Source organism: Lampetra planeri, chromosome 17, assembly GCF_965212315.1.
Source record: "Lampetra planeri chromosome 17, kcLamPlan1.2.h2, whole genome shotgun sequence".
NCBI lineage: Eukaryota > Metazoa > Chordata > Hyperoartia > Petromyzontiformes > Petromyzontidae > Lampetra > Lampetra planeri.
Window position 1 is genome coordinate 13,442,054 of NC_136123.1, and position 19,432 is coordinate 13,461,485.

At 50.2% G+C, this 19,432-nt stretch overlaps 1 protein-coding gene across 4 annotated transcripts in view; it reads left to right on the plus strand.

Annotated features, from left to right (window-relative positions):
• Positions 1-18,125, plus strand: part of BRCA2 (BRCA2 DNA repair associated) — a 61,799-nt gene extending 43,674 nt beyond the window's left edge. For 2 of the 4 annotated variants that reach the window (XM_078602171.1, XM_078602170.1), the window contains exons 14-25: positions 433-620; positions 1,449-1,619; positions 2,441-2,780; positions 5,949-6,104; positions 6,683-6,830; positions 8,059-8,168; positions 8,942-9,149; positions 10,445-10,611; positions 11,580-11,718; positions 12,367-12,638; positions 14,426-14,611; positions 16,111-18,125. In XM_078602171.1, the coding sequence (XP_078458297.1) occupies positions 433-620; positions 1,449-1,619; positions 2,441-2,780; positions 5,949-6,104; positions 6,683-6,830; positions 8,059-8,168; positions 8,942-9,149; positions 10,445-10,611; positions 11,580-11,718; positions 12,367-12,638; positions 14,426-14,611; positions 16,111-16,671 (2,646 nt within the window). In that variant the 3' untranslated portion in view covers positions 16,672-18,125. Of the gene's footprint in view, positions 1-432; positions 621-1,448; positions 1,620-2,440; positions 2,781-5,948; positions 6,105-6,682; positions 6,831-6,909; positions 8,169-8,941; positions 9,150-10,444; positions 10,612-11,579; positions 11,719-12,366; positions 12,639-14,425; positions 14,613-16,110 lie in introns of those variants that run through there. The other 2 variants (XM_078602172.1, XM_078602173.1) reach the window with 2 other exon arrangements.
• Positions 18,126-19,432: the final 1,307 nt, after the last annotated feature.

The following is a 19,432-nucleotide window of genomic DNA, read 5'->3' on the forward strand; positions in this document are numbered from 1 at the left end:
TTAAATAACGTCTCAAATAATAGACATTTATGGTCATGAAAAAACAAAGAATCTCAACGTTATATACTTTTCTTGTTATGCTTGTTAACCCAGGAAATCCTCACTTTTTCAGGAGGGTTCTGGCAGGATTTTGCAGTCATGGTTATTTTTTTTCTTTGGATCGTGCCACCAGCACACAGTGGGCTAGTAGTATTTTCCAGTTAAAACGCTGGCAGTATTAACCAGGATGGCCTGTTGGATTCAAACCGTGAGCCTCTGCATCAAGCGGTGAATGCGCTACCACTGGGCCATGTCACCGTCCCAAAATTAGTGCGAAATTCACGTTATTACAAGAGAAACCGCCTCCTCCTACTCACATGCATGCCACTTTTCGTAATGGTGAGAGCGCCGCTCGATGATGAGGTGCCGTGTGCGTGCCGTGGGCCCTCCCAGCTGCTGCGCTGCGGGGTCAGCGCCGGCGTGACGGACGTGCGAGCGGACACCGCTGAGGCATTCCGCTTCCGCTGCGAGCAACATTTCAGCTGGAGGGCGGTGTGCGGGGGCTCCGGCTTCCGGCTGGCGGACGGCGGGTTGCTCGTCCCCGACCACGTGGGCACCGCCGGCAAGGAGGAGTTCTACAAGTACGACCCCGTTGGCAAACCGCGACCGCAGCGTGCGTCGGTGACACGCCCCGTAGCCTGCCCGACGTCTCGGAGACATAACAACACACAGGAGGAAAGTGGGAGGGAATGGGGAAGCACCGAGCCAGGGAAGGGGAGAAGAGAATTAACTCTCCCGCTCGCTCACCTACCCAACTCACCCAGTTACCTGTTATTCGACCACTCAGTCACTCAATCATCCGGTCACCTACTCACCCATCCACTCACCCATTCACTCACCCATTAACTCAGCCATTCACTCAGCCACTAACTCATCCACTCACTCACCAACTCATCCACTCACTCACCCACTCTCTCAATCATCACTTACCCATTCAAGCCAGTCACCTACTCACTCACCCAGTCACTAACTCACCCACTCATCCAATCACCAACCCGTTCACTCACAGTGGACGTTAAAGATCCCCTGATGGTGTTTAGACAAGAGTATGTCATTGTGTGCCAGCGTTTCTGTTCAAATTTTCCAAGTAATAAAATCGCCCACAAATTACTCAATTGGGATTACACACAGCAGCAGCAATCATTTTCCCCGGCTGGCAGACTAATGCCCGCTTGCAGGTCAAGTGCTAAATCACCTTGCGCCCACAGAGACAGCTGCCACTGGGGGACGCCCTTTCAAATGTGTTGAGATGTAATGCAAGTTGTTCATCGCGTATGAAGCGCTGTGAGATGCCGCGGTGTGAGGGGCGCTCTGTCAAAAGCAAGCGTCCGCTCCTGTCAGAAATCGGGTGATCGCGCACTGTAGGCTGACGAATGCTCGTTGCTGTGGGGTGGCACGTGCTGCACCAGGGCGCTGTTGGACACGCCGGGCGTGGACCCTGGGCTGGTGGACACTGCGTGGGCCTACAATCATTACCGCTGGCTCGTGTGGAAGCTGGCCGCCATGGAGGCCGCCTTCCCTGCCCACTTTGCTGGTCGTTGCCTCACCCCAGAGGTTGTTTTGCTGCAGCTCAAGTTCAGGTCAGCTCCCAGCTTCCAGCTCCCAGCCTCCATCTCCCAGCTCCCAGCCTCCAGCTCCCAGCTCCCAAGTCCCAGCTCCCAGCCCACACTGCGTCCTCACTGGCCCCATGGGCATTGCACTCAAAGGCACTGGGTCACGGTCAACGGCAAAACCGCCCAGGCGAGGATGACATCACGTGAGGCGTGCAATTCCACAGGTCCTCCCAATGTATTGGGCGGCAGGGTGGCGCAGTGTCAACACTCATGCCTCACAGCAAGAAGGGCCCGAGTTCGAATCAGACTCCTGTCTGGGTGGAGTTTGTACGTTCTTCCTCAGAACTGCATGGGTTTCCTCCATGTTCTCTGGGTTCCTTGCATAGCTAAACAAAACATACGCTAACTGGCACTGGCCAATCACCTGCCCTAGTGCTGAAAAAGAATCTGCAAATGACTCACTTGGGATTACACATAGCAACATCAGCCCTTAATTTGAAAACCTGGAAGGATGCTCCTAAAATAGTTTTTCTTGGGTAAGCAAGAAAAACAATAATTCTAATAAAGGCCCAAGCTTGTCAGAATCAAAATATTTATTAAAAGGGAGGGATCTGATAAGCTATCAAGCTTTTTCACAGATGCCTAGTAGGGATGGGTCAGAACGTTACAACAAGAAATAATACAAAAACACAATAAGAGTGAAAAGTATAGGAAATATATCTAAACTATTTTTGTTTCATCTTGCCAGATAAAGTCCACTGAACTATGAGCTTTTTCAGAAGCAACCTGGTCATCACACATGACACAGTGGACTTCCTTTGATGTGGAGCTGGGTGCTGCGCCCTTAGGTACGACGTGGAGGTGGACGGCAGCAAGAGGTCGGCCATCAGGAAGATAGTGGAGCGCGACGACGTCGCTTCGCGTACGCTTGTGCTGCTTGTCTCGAAGCTCACGGGCGCAGACGTCGCCTCCGGGCCGGGGCCGCCGGGGTCACCCGAGCTGGGTTTAGCGCTCGAGCTCTCGGACGGCTGGTACGCCCTGCCCGTGCTGCTGGATGCACCGCTGGCCGCGCTGACTAGGCAGGGCCGCGTCCGCGTCGGCCACAAGCTGATCGTTCATGGGGCGGAGCTCGTCGGGGCGCAGGAGGCCTGCCCACCTCTGGAGGCGCCCCCCTCGCTCGCGCTCAAGGTGGGAGAGAGTCGCCGCGAGGGAGTCGCCGCGAGAGAGTCGCCGCGAGCCTGAGCCCAATGGCGGCTTCCCCGGGTCCGCTACAGGCCGCATCGTGCCGGCCTCGTCTCGTGCTTTCCCTGCCGTGCACTTTCACTCTCAAGTCACTCACCTCTCTTGATGGTTACAATGCACACAGGCAGGCGGTAATGCCTCCTTCCCACGTCACTCCTTCCCCTTTTTTACATTTTTGTTTTATTAATGTGGGTAAATTTCAAATGACTACATTTACATCTGAGCCGTGAGAGAGTTAATATGAACTGTAAAAGTTGATGTTTTCTTTCAACAATGACTTTGCCCAATTATTTTGACTTAAAGCTTGTTACAGAAGTGTATGTTACATCGTAACAGCCTAAAACCATTATTTTGTTTGTACTGTTTGTTAGCCCGGGAAAGCCTCACTGACAAGGAACATTCACAGAGTGTGATGCTCTCCGATTTCAATCAAAATCTGTCCGTCAACGGTTGTATGGAGGTAGAACAGCACTGGTGACATTACACGTAGCACTCGTGGTACATGCGCTGATTTGTTCAAATATTTTAATTGTGAGGTAATAAGAGTAGAAATTAATATAACAGTGAGAGAAAAACAGACGCAGCTCCTGATGGGTGGCACGTATGATGAGTGTGGCTTCGTCACATCCACGCATGCCCCCTCGACTTCCTGACCGCTTTGTTTGAACGATATTGAACAGGTGTGTGATGTTACTCGGCTCTGTGCTCGGTGCGTCCCAATCCGCATCGTTCACACGTGGATCACATTCTTTATTTTAGTTTATTCTTGTATTTCAACATGAGTCCGGTACAGAGCACGATCTACGACGTGGGGAAGGGGGGCACAGACACTCCGTGGACAGAAGAAGTCCCCAAACTCTGTGCACCTGGGTTTAGAGGAGGGGAGACATTGGGCTCACTTTACAGACACATTCTAATTCTTTCCACATCCGGAAAAAGCAAACGTCCAATGTTTGGATTATTTCCGATTGCCTTCAGTGGAATCTACATTGCATTTTGGTTGTCCTAACCCGCACCTTCGATTCGCACGGTTGACTACGTACGGGGCGAAAGAAGGTCAACATCCATGCATACATTGCAGCCAGTGTTTGCTAGTTTCACAAAGTTAACTGCCAGTCGACCTTTACTTGTTCCCCAGGAGTTGACCTGGAGGAGTAAATTGTTTCCCTCTGCTGGGATGGCTATATTTTGAAAACGTAGCTGATAATTCTCGAATTCTGATGGCGCTGATGCGGTCATCCAGTGGGGAAATTTGGCCTCCAAAAATCTTGATCACGTTCAGAGTGTTGATCGCCATGGTAAAAAGGCGCCACGGTGGCAAGATGTGAACTCCCTCGCCGAGGATGTAGTAGGTCATGGGTTTGATCCCGACCCTGTGACACCTGTTCTGTATATTTGGAGTTTGCGTGTTCTCTCTCTCCCCATGGTGACAGGGATTTTTTCTAGGGCCTTCCGTTTTTTCCCTCCACATTTAGAATCAACATGCGTTTTGAGTATCTGGCTGCTATAAATTTCCACATGATATGCCACTTCATTAAGATCGCTTCTGAAAAAGAGCTAGAAAGCTAAGTGGGTCTTACCTGCTAAAAAATAGTTTAAGTTTAAATAGAAGAAAGAACAGCAGCTAAACAACACGTGGTGTGTGAGGGGATGCGGATGTGGAAGGTTGAGAGGTAATTCCTCTCTTGCCCCTGTATATCAGATCAATTGCTTATGCGGTAAATGCTATATTGGACAGATGGGACGTAACATTAGCGTAAGACTAAAAGAACACCAAAGCAACATTCAATTCTCTCAAACACAACTGTCAGCAGTGGCAGAACATGCTTGCCAACAAGGACACTCAATTGATTTTGATAACGTTGAAGTGTTATGTAAAACTAATAATTTCTGGCCAAGACTAATTAGAGAATCCATCGAAATTGAGAGAAATACAAATAATTTTAACTGCTCTGATAGCTACAGGCTTAGTGCAGCCTGGAAGCGTATTATTAAGTAATACACAATACATATTACAATTCTTTATCGAGGAATCACATACTAATTAACTGATTACTAATCTATTATATAATTACAATACCCCCCACCTCCGCCTCTGATCTCGAAACTTGATGGGGTTCAATGATGACGTCGTCCTGCACTATTTAAGACCGGAAGCAGGTGGATGGCTTCACTATTCTAGCAAATAGTCCTAAGATGCTGGATTTAATTTCCAGCGAAACGTCGTACAACTCAATTTGTAAATGTTGTGAATTCACTCTTCAAACACACCGGTAACTAATTGGCGTTTTGTTAACGTGACACATTTCTTACTGATTTTCACATTTCCTACTGATTGGCCCTGTCGGGTGGTTGGAGGGTTGCGACACATACTTACGCGATCTAACCCAAAAACCTTTATTATGAATAATACTGGTCGCGAAATCCTACGTGTTAAACTAAGGAATTTCCATTGTGGATCGTGACGCCGGCACACACGACGACCTCCTGTTGGCGAACTATGTCAAGCGATATTTAATGGGCACCGTAAAGCAGATGGAGCGTAGCTTTTTACCGTTAATGCACCTGGCAGCATTAACCGGAGGCGGCCCGCCGGAATAGATTGGAGAGCCTCTGCAACAAGCGGCGAATGCGCTACTGCCGGATGGCGGCACCGCCGCCGCATGTGGGATGTTCTAAGCAGGAATCACGCTTTACACAGATAAAGTACAGTCTGTTCTCCTATAACGTGGCAGTGGCGTTCCTGAAGAACACTTCTTTCTGGGAAAATTGCGATATAATAAATAATATAGGGTAAAGTACAGTCCGCGATAACACGTGAGATGCGTACGCAGGCTGAATAAAGACTGAGGTGTGCGTGGGTAGCATCTAGAAGCATCTAGCAGCATCCCGTTTTGTGTGATGCTATGCCCAGGCAGCCATACGACTGCTTATTTATACTCACGCGACGTAGCTCCGTTTACTCGATCGCGTTATGTCCAATTCGCATCTGCATTATAAAAATGTGTTCCCTAATACATTCATCGCGTTATATCCAATTCGCGTTTTGAAAACACGTGGCGTTAATAGAAGAAGGGATTGTATTATTATTATGATTGTGCCCTCTCTGCTCAGATCTGCGCAAACAGCACGAGGCGGGCGAGGTGGGATGTCCGCCTCGGCTTCTATCGCAACCCGGGGCCCTTCCCCCTGGCTGTGTCCTCGCTGCTGGCGCACGGCGGAGCCGTAGGCTGCGTGGACGTGGTGGTTCTGCGCGTCTACCCCCTGCAGGTAATGCTCACCGCCAACCACCCCTGCCCGTAGGCTCGCAGCAGCCAGCGCTGGGCAGCCGAGCAGTAACCACCGCTACTGGGCGCCAGTCACTTGCTCATTGGCAGTCAGTAGCCTCCTTGTCACCGTGGTTACTGTTCCTTTAAGCTTCGCTCGACGATTCCTCCACCCACGTTGAGGACTCTTTCTACCAAACACTGACTGGTTCGTCTCATCCACACTTCGTTCAACCACCACACTGCAGGGCTAAACAACACACTCGCTCACCTATTTACTCACCCCCTCACTCAACCACCCACCTACTTACTCACCCCTTCACTCACCCAACCACTCACCCATTCGCTCACCCACTCCGTCGCTCACCTACTCAAAGACAATAGAACTCGTGTAGCGCAGGGGGAGAACGTGCAAACTCCACACAGAACGGAAACCGAGTCGGGAATCCAACCCAGGGCCCTTGTTGCTGTGAGACGGGAGCCTTCCCACTGTACAGCTGCCCAAGAGCGTCGACAGTTGTGATCAAACAGAAACGTGGTGACGATATCGATGACAAAGTGTTGTCGGTGGTGCTTTTGTAGTGGATGGAGAAGCTGGCGAGTGGGGCCTACGTGTTCCGGAGCGAGCGCGCCGAGGAACGGGAGGCGCGCAGGAGAAGCGACGAGCAGCAGCGAGCGCTGGAGAGCCTCTACGCTCGGCTGGAGAACGACCTGGACGAGCGGCACAAGGGTAGGGCTCTCACAGCCGCACTTGTCATCGCCGCCGCGGCTCCGGGTTGGCCTCTAACAGCGGCTTCACGTCGGGCTTGAGCCGCTCGTGGGTCGGGTCGTGGGTCTAATGGAAGCAGGTCGGGTTGTGGGTCTAATGGAAGCAGGTCGGGTCGTGGGTCTAATTGGAAACAGTTCGGGTCGTGGGTCTAATGGAAGCAGGTCGGGTCGTGGGTCTAATGGAAGCAGGTTGGGTCGTGGGTCTAATGGAAGCAGGTCGGGTCGTGGGTCTAATGGAAACAGGTCGGGTCGTGGGTCTCGTGTAAGCAGGTCGGGTTGTGGGTCTCATGTAAGCAGGTCGGGTCATGGGTCTAATGGAAACAGGTCGTGTCGTGGGTCTAATGGAAACAGGTCGGGTCGTGGGTCTAATGGAAGCAGGTCGGGTTGTGGGTCTAATGGAAGCAGGTCGGGTCGTGGGTCTAATTGGAAACAGTTCGGGTCGTGGGTCTAATGGAAGCAGGTCGGGTCGTGGGTCTAATGGAAGCAGGTTGGGTCGTGGGTCTAATGGAAGCAGGTCGGGTCGTGGGTCTAATGGAAACAGGTCGGGTCGTGGGTCTCGTGTAAGCAGGTCGGGTTGTGGGTCTCATGTAAGCAGGTCGGGTCATGGGTCTAATGGAAACAGGTCGTGTCGTGGGTCTAATGGAAACAGGTCGGGTCGTGGGTCTAATGGAAGCAGGTCGGGTTGTGGGTCTAATGGAAACAGGTCAGGTCGTGGGTCTAATGGAAGCAGGTCGGGTCGTGGGTCTAATGGAAACAGGTCGGGTCGTGGGTCTAATGGGAACAGGTCGGGTCGTGGGTCTAATGGAAGCAGGTCGGGTCGCGGGTCTAATGGAAGCAGGTCGGGTTGTGGGTCTAATGGAAGCAGGTCGGGTTATGGGTCTAATGGAAGCAGTTTGGTTCGTCGGTCTATTGGAAGCAGGGCGGGTTGTGGGTCTCATGTAAGCAGGTCGGGTTGTGGGTCTCATGTAAGCAGGTCGGGTCGTGGGTCTCATGTAAGCAGGTCGGGTCGTGGGTCTCATGTCAGCAGGTCGGGTCGTGGGTCTAATGGAAGCAGGTTGGCTCCTGGGTCTAATGGAAGCTGGTCTGGTCGTGGGTCTAATGGAAGTGAGTTTTGAGACTAATTGAGGCTCTCCTGGGTCAATGTGCGGAACAACAATAACACTGATATGACTGTCATTGTTTGAGAAAAGGACGGGACAGAAATAAACCAAGGAAGAGCATGGCGGAGATCCAGGCCCTGCAAGACGGAGCAGAACTTTATGAGGCTATAAGGGACTCAGTGGATCCTTGCTATGTGGAGGTAATGAACGTGTAAAAACCAATTGTTATTAATATCGCAGAGCTACTGAATTTCTGGTGTCTGTGTGTAGTTTGAGCGTCTTGTTGGTCACGAAGAAGCAACAATCTTAGTCCACTCCCCGATTGCATTTCTCTGGAGCAGTAATTATGACGTGAACACAGTATGGCCCGCAGGGATTGCCACCATTCTTTGGAAAATATTCAACTTGTAAATTATGTCTGGTCTTGTGTTTTGTTGGGTGTGTGATAGCTGACGTAGTTTCACTCCAGATTTGTTTATCCCGAGCTCGGAATTCCACTGCCGTTCATTGCCAAGCCTTTTTCTTAGCACTGTCTTCTGTGGCCTGCTCGTGATGAATGCCACCACGTTTTTGGGTTGCGACTATTTACATCTGTCAATGACGAACACACCATGACCACAGGAAAATGTGAATTCTAGTTGCCGTTGGCCAAGCGTTAAAGGGGTCCCCATAGTGTAACGGTCCAAATCCTGTCCATATATGGGGCTCCTAGAGGCATGTGGCGGCAGCGAACATTGATGTCTGTACCGTACTGATGAGTCAAAATGAGGGCTAAACTCGTTCAGTTTTGTCTTTGTTTCATTGCTGCCTGGTGGTCGGCTGCATTTCCCAACCCTTTGAGTTGGTGATCTAGGCGACAAAATGGCCACACAATTCAGTTATTTTGAGCTGGTGCTCTCGATAACGCAGAGAGCTATTTTACGTGCACTGCTGCACACCGCTGTGTGTGTTGTTGAATTAACGTGGGCTGCAGTCGTGCCTGAGTCATGAGCAGGCAAGGACCCTGTACAGCCACCGGCAGGGCCTGGCCGACCAGAAGAGGACCGAGATGCAGGCCGAGCTGCGCAAGGCCCTCTCCTCCGCGGACGGCTCCAGCGGCGGCACTCAGAGGGACGTCTGCGCGCTGTGGAAGCTGCGGGTCGCCAGCTACGGAGACGACCGTGGAAGGTCGCACACGGCAGGTACTAACGCCCGCCTGGTGCGTCCACTTGGGCCCTCGTATGCTCAGCTGGGTCTCGTGATGCAGAATAACGGTGAGCGTCGCCTCAACTTAACGGTATCACAATGCCTGGCCCTCGAAACAAACATGCTTTTGGTCCTGTGGTGAAATTTTTCTCTCACGTAGTATGGCAGATAAGCTCTGGTGAATATGTACGTGTCGTTCTGACATTTGTTTTCACTTAATCCAGATACCAGTGAGGGTTTCGTGATAGTTTCGTCGTTGTCAATGCGTCTACTGTATCAAGTGATATTTTTGATTGGACTTTGTTATTCCTCCCTGCCGAAAAAGTGACTTGGGCTCACCATGTCCAGACCTCGTAGTTTACCAATGCAGTTGGGATCTGTGTGATTGCGCGGAGACAGGGATGAGTGGGCACCCACGCCAGTGACAACGTCTATGTTATATCTAACAATAGACTAATCGTGTCGTCATAGCAACGTTGCGTGAGTGACTGGCGTGGTGGCCACATTACGTGGGGTTGTATTCTTGGTAGCCGATTGGCTGGTGCAGCGCGAGTTATGACGTCGTCCCCAGCGGCTGTTACTGCGCACCGCTTCGGGCTTCTTCCGGAGCTCAATTGAACTCTGCCCGCAGTTGCGCATGGTGAGAGCTTGAGAGGGGAAACGCCGAACCTGCAGCCCAACCTGCAAAACCGTTATTTGTGTAATAAACCTTCTCGAGACGGCTCTTGGAATCAGTCCTTTATTTTCACTTCCACAGTTACACACACTCCCCGTTGCTGACAGGCAACGGGAAGCGGGCAGACAACCAGCTAAGTCGCTCGCGCACGTGGCACCCCGAGCCCCGTACGCGCGTGGCTCCTGCTCTCTTCGTTCCTAGGTCTCCTCCCGACTCCCTCGTCTCTCCCCCTCTTCATCCCTCGGTCACGTGGTACCCCTAAGCCAATCCTCCGTAGTCAGCTTAGCCCGTTCCAGATCATTCCCCGTCAATCCCGGGACCACGCCTCTGATCCGGCTTCCCATTAGCTGAGGCCCAGATTGGCCAAGCCAATGACCCCAGCTAACATGCCGTGATCACGCCGAGGCCATGCTCCCTGGCGCTCCCCTTATTGGCTACAAAGCGGGACCGGCAAGCCGATCGCCACGTGAGCCATACATGGCTCTTATTACATTTGTATCACGTCGACTTAATTTAGTCTACAGGCACAACGTGCATGAAGTGTGTAATGAGTGGCCGAATACGAGCCACCTTGCCAATTGGTTTTGCATTGGGACTGTGTGTGTGACCGCACAGGGAACATACTGAGCATCTGGAGGCCAGTGCCGGAGCTGCACTGCTTGCTCAGGGAGGGGCTGCGCTTCCGCATTCACCACTTGGCCGCGTCGCAGGGCAGAGGGCATCTTGACGCTGGAGACGTGCAGCTTGCATCCTCCAAGAAGACCAAGTACCAGCAAATGCAGGTAGCTAGAGATGACTTTTGAGGCGTGGGGGTGCCACGGTGGCGAGATGTTTACTACCTCACCTGCTTTGCAGGAGGTCGTGGATTCGATCCCGACCCTGATGCCTCCTGTATATTTGGAGTTTGCGGCGTCTCTCTCTCTCTCTCTAACCCAATGGTCGTGTGGATTTTTCTCTGAATCCTCCGGTTTTACCCTCTACATTTAGAAACATGCGTTTAAAGTATTTGCCTTGCTATATATTTCCACGTGATTATCCACTTCTTTGGGCTATCATTTGTGGCCAGGTCGTATTCGAAAAAGAGCTATATAGCTTAGTGGGCCTGACCTGGTAAATAAAAAAAAAGTTAGTATAGTTTTCCCAAACCGTGTGATCATCATCGCATCAAACATAATCCAAGTGCTTAGATTTCTGTCCAGTGCAATCTGTTTGGCTACTTTTGCAGCGCTTAATGCTTGAGAAGCAGTCGGCATTGAACCGGGGCCGTGACACAGGGGTTTGTGGTTCGAATCCGGCGACCACCCTGGTTTTTACTGCGGTTGTAGTAACCATAAAATGCCTTGCCACTATTGTCTGCTTCACTCGCAGTGGGCATTTACTATCCCGTGGTGTCATTCCAACAAGTCTTTTCTCCTGCACCTGCCATTAGCACGGTTGGCTACGTACGGCGCGACGTACGTACCTACAGGTCAAAATCGACTCGCACGTTACTTGATTGGGAAACGGCCATCGTCATCCTCCGCTGGGAGGACCCTCCTCAATGAGAGTATTTGGCCTAGGTGAGGCTTTCCTGAGTAAACGAGTGTAGCGATAAGATTTTGTTTTGTTGGGTGTTTTCTCTGAATGGACGTTCCTTCGTCTTGTGACGTGGGGCCATGACCACAGTTGTTTGGAAAAGAGACAAAGGAAAATAAAAAACTGAGGTGATTTGTAATTTAATGCATTCCATCCTTCCATCGCCGTGGCCCAGGCTTCAGAGGCGCTGATAGGCACCATCTACCAGCCAAGGCAGGCTGTGGCCTTCTTCGATTTGTCATTGCCCGACTTCTGGCCCCCATACTCGGAGCTAGACGTTGTCGGCATCGTCATCTCCATACAAAGCTTGGCAGGTACGCGCACACGCACCTCCATGCCCTGTGCGAAGTTTTAAAACACTTTCAAACATTTCTCCAAAAGTATTTATTGAACAAACGATTCAGGTACACGCAGAGGGCATCTAAAAACACATTTTCATTTGTTGTTGCAGTTCTAATGGCATGTAGAGCTTGTTTGTAAGCAAATCATTCTAATGCTTGATTTGGAGCTTTCGTGACTGCAGGAATTACTATTTGGTTCTTTTGGTAAAGTCACGTAGAAAGAAATTGAATTAAATAATAGCATACGATGTTTCGATTGCACCACAAGCAATCATCATCAGGTACAAATTAAAGAGAAAACAAACCTCGTAAACTTAGAAATCTAATGCGATACAACACGGAGAGTCGGCTAACATAACAGTCAACACCCTACTTGGTTGATTATGTTCTTCCAAAGATTGCTAAATTTGAGAGAGAGACAACGGACCGTTAAGCCACTTCGTTGAGCTATCATTTGTGGCCAGGTCTCTTTTTAAAAAGAGCTGCATAGCTCATTGGGCCTTAGCTGGTAAAATATAAAAAGTTTCGTTTAGATTTTGAGTCCGGATGATTACTGTTACTAACAGGCAGCGTTTGGTGTTTGTTGATTCCACCGTTGCTCCTCATGGCCGGCTCCGGCAGGGGGAGGAACTCAGACTGTGGTCCTGGCCGACGAGGGCCGGCGGCTGGCGAACGTGCGCATCTGGGGCGGCCTGGCCGTGGCTGCGGCCGAGGAGCTGGTGCGCCCGCAGGCTATCCTCGCCATCACCAACCTGCAGTGGCGGCCGGCGGGAGCGCCACGCGCTGGCACCGCCACCCCCGTGCTGTTTGCCGGGGAGCTCTCCAGCTTCTCCCTCAACCCCAAGGAGCAGCATCTGCGCCACAGACATTCTGCCCTGAGAGCCGCCGTTCCGGTAAAGCGGCGCGAGGGTGGCGTACCGGCGTGAGGCGTACTCAACTAAACTATAAACTCCATAAGAGATGTTTTTGGGTTAGATCGCGTAAACATAAAAGTGTCGTTAAAGCCACCACCAGCCGACGCAACCAATTAGTAAGGTTTGTCACGTAAACAAAACATGCCATCCCCGGACGCAAGCATATCAGTTGTGTTCATGGCGGAGATTATGGAAACAGAGATTAGGGAGAGAGATTAGCATGAAATGAGCTTCTGGTGCGCATAAGAGTATCGTCACCGCATATGTGCACAACAGCAGTGTTAATGGGAGATTAGCACTATGTTTGGGGGAGAGATTAGGCAGGGAGATTAGGGGGATTAGCAAGTTAATGTCATGTCTATGTGTAACACAAGCTGTGGCGCTGCCAACTGCGCTGTGAGAGGCAAGCGTGTTCACGCAAGAGAACAACCGCAACGGTGGTCACGCCAGTGAGACACAAAGCCCATCACACAGCCAGAACCATCGATAAATCGAGGTTAAGGGAGCAGAGGTGGCCGCGTTAGTGAGACCCCAGCCCGTTAATGCAGAGGCACCTTGATTGCCCATCGCCACATAAATAACCTCTTGTTGTAACAGCTCTCTCGTTGGTTCAGCAGTTACACTGCTGGATTATGTTTTACGCCTGAAGACGACCGCTTGTGTTGCGATCGAAACGTCGTGATATATTTTTTAGTTTTATTTCATTTTTCTACCTACGTGACTTTACCGAAAGAACTACAAAGTATGGATTCCTGCAGTCACGAAAGCTTCAAATCAAGATTAAAACATGCCAATTAGTGACTAGTTCAGCACATCGGTGTGTTGGAGAGTAAACCTCCAACATTTACAATTCTAGTACTGCGACGTTTCGCCAGCAATTACAACCAGTTTCATCAGGTGACATCCAGAGTTGTGGAGAAATTCTAAACGTTTTTTTAAATTTTACCAGCTCTTTATCAGAAGCGAGCTGGCCACAAACGATAGCTCAACGAAGCGGCTTATCATTTAGACATTTATTTCAGCCAAATACTCTAAAAGCACGTTACTTCTAAATGTGGAGGGAAAACCAGATGTCTTGGGAAAAAAGGCACGTGACCACAAAGAGAACATGCAAACTCCAAATATACAGCAGGAGTCGGTGTCGCCATAGAACCCACGACCTCCTGTATACCAGGCGAGGTAGATAACATCTTGCTCCGCTCGGCAGCGGGCGGGTGGCTCGCGAGTCTGACTCCTGCGGGGTAGGTCGGCTCAGCCATTCGTGCCTACTGGGTTGATACAATTATATTGGTCTGTGGGGAATTCGAGTGGTTGTCGTATATGTAAACTCATTCCTGCCATCGGCATGTGGAATTTCCACCACTGCCTCAAGGCTGTAAACAGATGAGCACCGCGTCAATGCTCATTTGAGCAGGAAATCGCTTGGACTTTGATTTACCTATGAGCCAATGGGTGCAATGTAATGGTACCGAATATAGATAACAACAGGTGATTCTGATGCAAATAAAGACGCATCACCTCTCTGCTGAAGTTGCTGCAGTATCCGGAAGTGCCCACACCGTCTAACATCAGAGCGACCAATGTCACTTTATTCGCTGTGTCCTCGCTGTGTCACACGCTGTGTCCTCGCTGTGTCCTCACTGTCACACTGCGTCCGCTCCGTGTCATGCTGTGTCATGCTGTGTCCACACTGCGTTACGCTGCATCCCACGGTGTCCGCTCTGTGTCACGCCGTGTCCACTTTGTGTCACGCCATGTCCATACAGGATGTGAAGAGCTTTGTTCAGGAGGTAGAGGAGAAGCTTCTGGGGCCTGGAGCACAGCTGGAGGAGCCGAGCCCCGGCAGTGGCGGCCGTTTGCAGCGCAGCGGCGGTGGTTTGCAGCGCAGCGGCAGCAGCGCCGCGGCCGCCAGAGCCAGCCCAACCTCCATCAGCCCAGCCTCCATCAACCTGGTAGGTCCTGCGCCCTCTACACGAGTAATAATGTAACAACGAGTTTACCCACGAGAGCCTCGCTGAGGGTTCTACAAAGTTTTTGTTGCAGCAGGGGGGTGATGCTGCTGCTGCATTGTGTAACACCAAACTCGATTCGAAGCTTTTGTGACTGAAGGAATTACTCTTTGGTTCTTTCGGTAAAGTCACGTAGAAAATAAAATCAAATAATAGAGTACGACGTTTGATTACAACACAAGCAACCATCATAAGGTAAGAATGAATGATAAAACACAGACACGGACACAACATAGGCAGACACACATGCAGAGAGAGACGCACACAAAGACACACCGAGCGAGACAGACACCAAGACAAACAGAAGGACAACGAATCTGTGCCGAGGTCTTAAATAGAGAGAGGGGAGGAGGGGCCGGGGCAGAGAGAGGACTGGGGAGGCGGACAGACGAGGGGACCAGCGGACAAACGAGGGGACAAGGAGGGAGCAGTGTGGAATTCCGGACCACAGTGGCCGGAGAAGAGATAATGGTTTAGAGCAAGAAAATCGAAAGTTTGAGAAAGCAAATTTAATAAAATTAAGAAGTGTAATGCATTGCAACACAGAGGGTCGGTTAACACACAGTTAACGCATAGTCTGGTTTATTACCGTTCTTCCAAAGATTGCTAAATTAGAAGTTAAGTGTGGAACAGACAAGAAAGGAGAATCTAGTTTGAACCACCTCTCACAACTCACATTTTACTTCTAATTTAGCAATCTTTGGGAGAACGTTAATCAACTAGGCTATGCGTTAACTGTGTGTTAGCCGACTCTCTGCATTGCATTGCATTACACTTCTTAATTTTACTAAATTTGCTTTCTCAAACTTTCGATTTTCTTGCTCTAAACCATTGTCTCTTCTCCGGCCACTGTGGTCCGGAATTCCACGCTGCTCCCTCCTTGTCCCCTCGTCTGTCCGCTGGTCCCCTCGTCTGTCCACCTCCCCAGTCCTCTCTCTGCCCCGGCCCCTCCCCCCTCTCTCTAGTAAGGCCTCGGCACAGATTTGAGGTCCTTCCGTTTGTCTTGGTGTGTGTCTCTCTCAGATCGTCTTTCTGTGTGCCTCTCTTTGCATGTGTCTGCCGATGTTGTTTCCGTGTCTGTTTTTTATCATTAATTCTTACCTGATGGTTGCTTGTATTGCAATCGAAACGTCGTATTCTATTATTATTTGATTTTATTTTCTACGTGACTTTACCGAAAGAACCAAAGAGTGTAATTTCCAATGTAGTAGTTTGCAGTTCATTTTTCAGCATTGGAATGTTTGGCCAATACCGGTTACATTCTGTGGTTTATTTATGTTTTATCTATGGGAGGACATCAGAAAATCCAGAGGAAACCCACGCAGAACAGGTGGAGAACATACTGCACACAGATAGGAACTCAGGTCCTTCTAGCTGTGAGGCACGAGTGTTACCATTGTGCCACATTGATGAGTCGCGACTGTTTTAATGATCTTGCTCAGGAAAAAAGAAAGAGGAGCCTGAGCTACCTGAACGGAATCCATTCACCTCCGCCCGTGTCTCCCCTCGTCGCGACCTCCACGCCAGTGGCCCGGAGAGCCTTCCGTGCGCCACGCTACGTACGTGGCGACTGTGAAAGCAGCATCGGGCCGTCACACGCCAACCCACATGCCAGTCCACACACCAGCCCACAGGCTAATCCACCCACCATCTTGCATATAAAGCCGCACGCAGCCTCACCAAGGCCTCACACCCCACCTGTCAGCACGCCCACAAACCAGTCCTCTTCTGCGCATTGTGAAGATGAATTCCCAAAAGATTCTGTTGCGGATGAAGATCTCATGATGATCGACACTCAGGCTCTTTTGCATAAACAAACACAAGGCGATGTTTGCGTCCCTTACAAGTCTGCAGTTCAGGAAAACGACGCCTCTTTGGATGCGGCAGCCGGCAGAGAGGAAGCTGCGGCCATTTCGGGCACAAGTGGCGGGCAGCGCGTCCCAGCCCCGAGTGGCGCGACAGTCCCTGGGTCCGTGCCGCCCAATATGGCCCACACGGCGTGAGCAGGCACAGGGTGTCCCCCCCGCGCGGCTGCGTGCGGCCTGTTGGGCCGTGGGGCCTTGGACAAGGTGGGGGGGGGGGGGGTGTCACTGTGTGTACCCGAAGTGCGCCGGCCATGGATGAAAGAGACTGATCCCGAGCAAAGCTAGGAATCTTCTGCGCGGTCAATGCAAGCACCGCTCGCTGCTTCCCCATTCTACTGAATCGCAGCGTGCTCACTCACTGTGTGTCATGAGAAAGCAGTCTGCTTGCAGGAAAATCTGAGACAATACAACCTGGCGTAACCTCAATCAAATCAACATTCCGTTTCATTGTTGTTGATAAACTTAGATTTAAGAGATACTGTAATTAAAAAAAGGTTAATACCAGACGTTGGCATTTGGTATTTCATATACATATGCGTGTATTTTTGGCTGAAAGAAAAATGCAACTCGTGGGTTGTGAGTGACATCCGTGTGAAGCTTTGTTAATTAAAGAAAACATCTTGTGAAATGTGGCCTTCAAACATGTGGCCTGAGTTACCGCTGCCCCCTGAGTGTACGGCATTACGAGTGTTACTTTGTTTACAAGGGCGGGCAGGGTGGCGCAGTGGTAACGCTTGTGCCTCAAAGCAAGAAGAGCCCGAGTTTGATTCCTGACTCGGGTGTCTTTCCATGTGGAGTTTGTATGTTCTCTCCCCCTGTTCTGCAAGGGATTTCTGCCAGTTTCCTCCCATAGCTACATCCAAAATGACGTAAAAAATGTACCGGTATTGGCCAAAACATAATGCAACATTTAACCTTTAAAATAATTAATTAATTGGTGTGGCACACAAACTTCATCGCCAAATGTGAACACTTGGCAAGAACTTCCTGAAAAACTCTTGAGACTCTTTCTGGCTTTTCTGAATAAACAAGTTTCATCATAGCAAGGGTGGTGGGTGGGGAGCACCCGAGTGAATGTATGTTGAACTTATTTCCCAAAGTACGTAGCCAATCATGGGCATCGGAGGTGCGAGCGAAGAATAAATTTAACACAAAAAGCAATTATAAAGAAATTAGTTTTCAGTCTGGATTTAAGTGGATAGCTCCAGTGGTTTCCTATCAGAAGAGCGTTCCAGACGGCCGCAGAAGCACATCGAGTGGTGTTAAGGACACCGTTCTCTCTCCGTGTGTACACAGCAGCAGCGACAGCGGAAACTTACGATGTGGGTTACACGCCGAGGCTTACCGCCGTGCCCAGTGCGAGACAGCGATTGACCACTCACTACATATCGCTTGTATAATTGTTTCATGCTTTCAACTGTCAAAGGTCGGTTGGCTACGTACCGTGCGAAAGAAGTTCAACATACATGTTAGAGGCATTATATTACAAACATTAGTCCTCGTTACAGAAACTGTTAGTAGTTTTTCTGCGCTGTTTGAGGTTAGAGTGCCAGTTTTTATTACTCTTGTGTAATAAAGCACTTCAACAACGATCTGTAGTTCGTGTATTTTCTTTTTCTGGTTGGCTGGACAGCTCTGCGTTCTCTTCACATCGACACCGCTCCACTCTCGTTCCGCGCGTTAGATGTTGTCGCTCCGCGCAGTTCGCTCACGCTCCCGCTGGCAGACGACGCGCAAGGAGACAGCCTCTGGCCCGACACGTGGCCGCTGGCGTGCCTGAGGCGCCAGACGTGGACTTTCCTCCAGACTTTACACACTGACCCCGAGCTGCTTCCCCTTATAACCCTTCATCCACGTCACCAAGCCCTGCCTATAGCCACGCCCCCTCACGAACCTTCTGGATGGTTACCCACAAGAACCCTTGAGCTCCGCCCTTGAATTTGGCGCATCCATCTGATTGGCTGATGGCGGAGCCTATCCCACTGACCGGCGACCGCCAGTGAACTCTCGTATTACACTTGTTTACTCAGGGAAGCCCGAGTCGAGACTTTTAAACTTTGGTCCTGCCAAGTTTTTGCAATAACATTTTGCGCGTATTCGACACCTTTCACAATGTCTCAAGGTGCCACAGGTAGTGGGGGACGATGTTTCCATGAGTAAACCCAATTGAGTAATTTGCAGGTAATATTTCAGCAATGGGATATTTGGTCAATACCAATGAAAATGCATGTGCTTTTAGCGATTGGCTTGTGTTGAGGAATGTCCATGGGATGATTAGTCAATTGTGCTCGCTGACACAAGTATAATGGATCACTGGCTGATGTGTTATTGACAAGGGTGTGGGATTGACCTGACTGGGAAGGTGGTGGGGCAAGTTCGAGGTTTTCTGTCTCCCCATAACTCATGTGGACCCTCTTTGGTGACTTGATATCACTTGGGCCTGATGCTCTCTTGCCGCCCAGATTCAAAATAATTCCACCACCACTAGATCCGTGGCAGCCACTTTCATACCACCATCGCCACCACAACTTTCAACATGTCAACTACATCCACTACTCCTACTGGCACATTCCTGCATCATCACCACATCAAACACTACCACCAAATCTATCACTGCTATCATCACTAGTAACCACTAATACAATTATCACCATAAACCAACAGCAACAAAAGTACCAACATCACGTGCACTGGCAGGTGACAGAGAGGCCAATGCCCCTGGTTTAATCCCAGTTGCAAACCAAACTTTAATATTGTTCCATACAAACAGTGTAACACCACCGTGCTCTCTGAAGCACTGTATAACTATTATTTTCTTACTCTTTGGTTCTTTCGGTAAAGTCACGTGCAATTTTTTTTTATAGAATACGACGTATCGATCGCAACACAATCAACCATC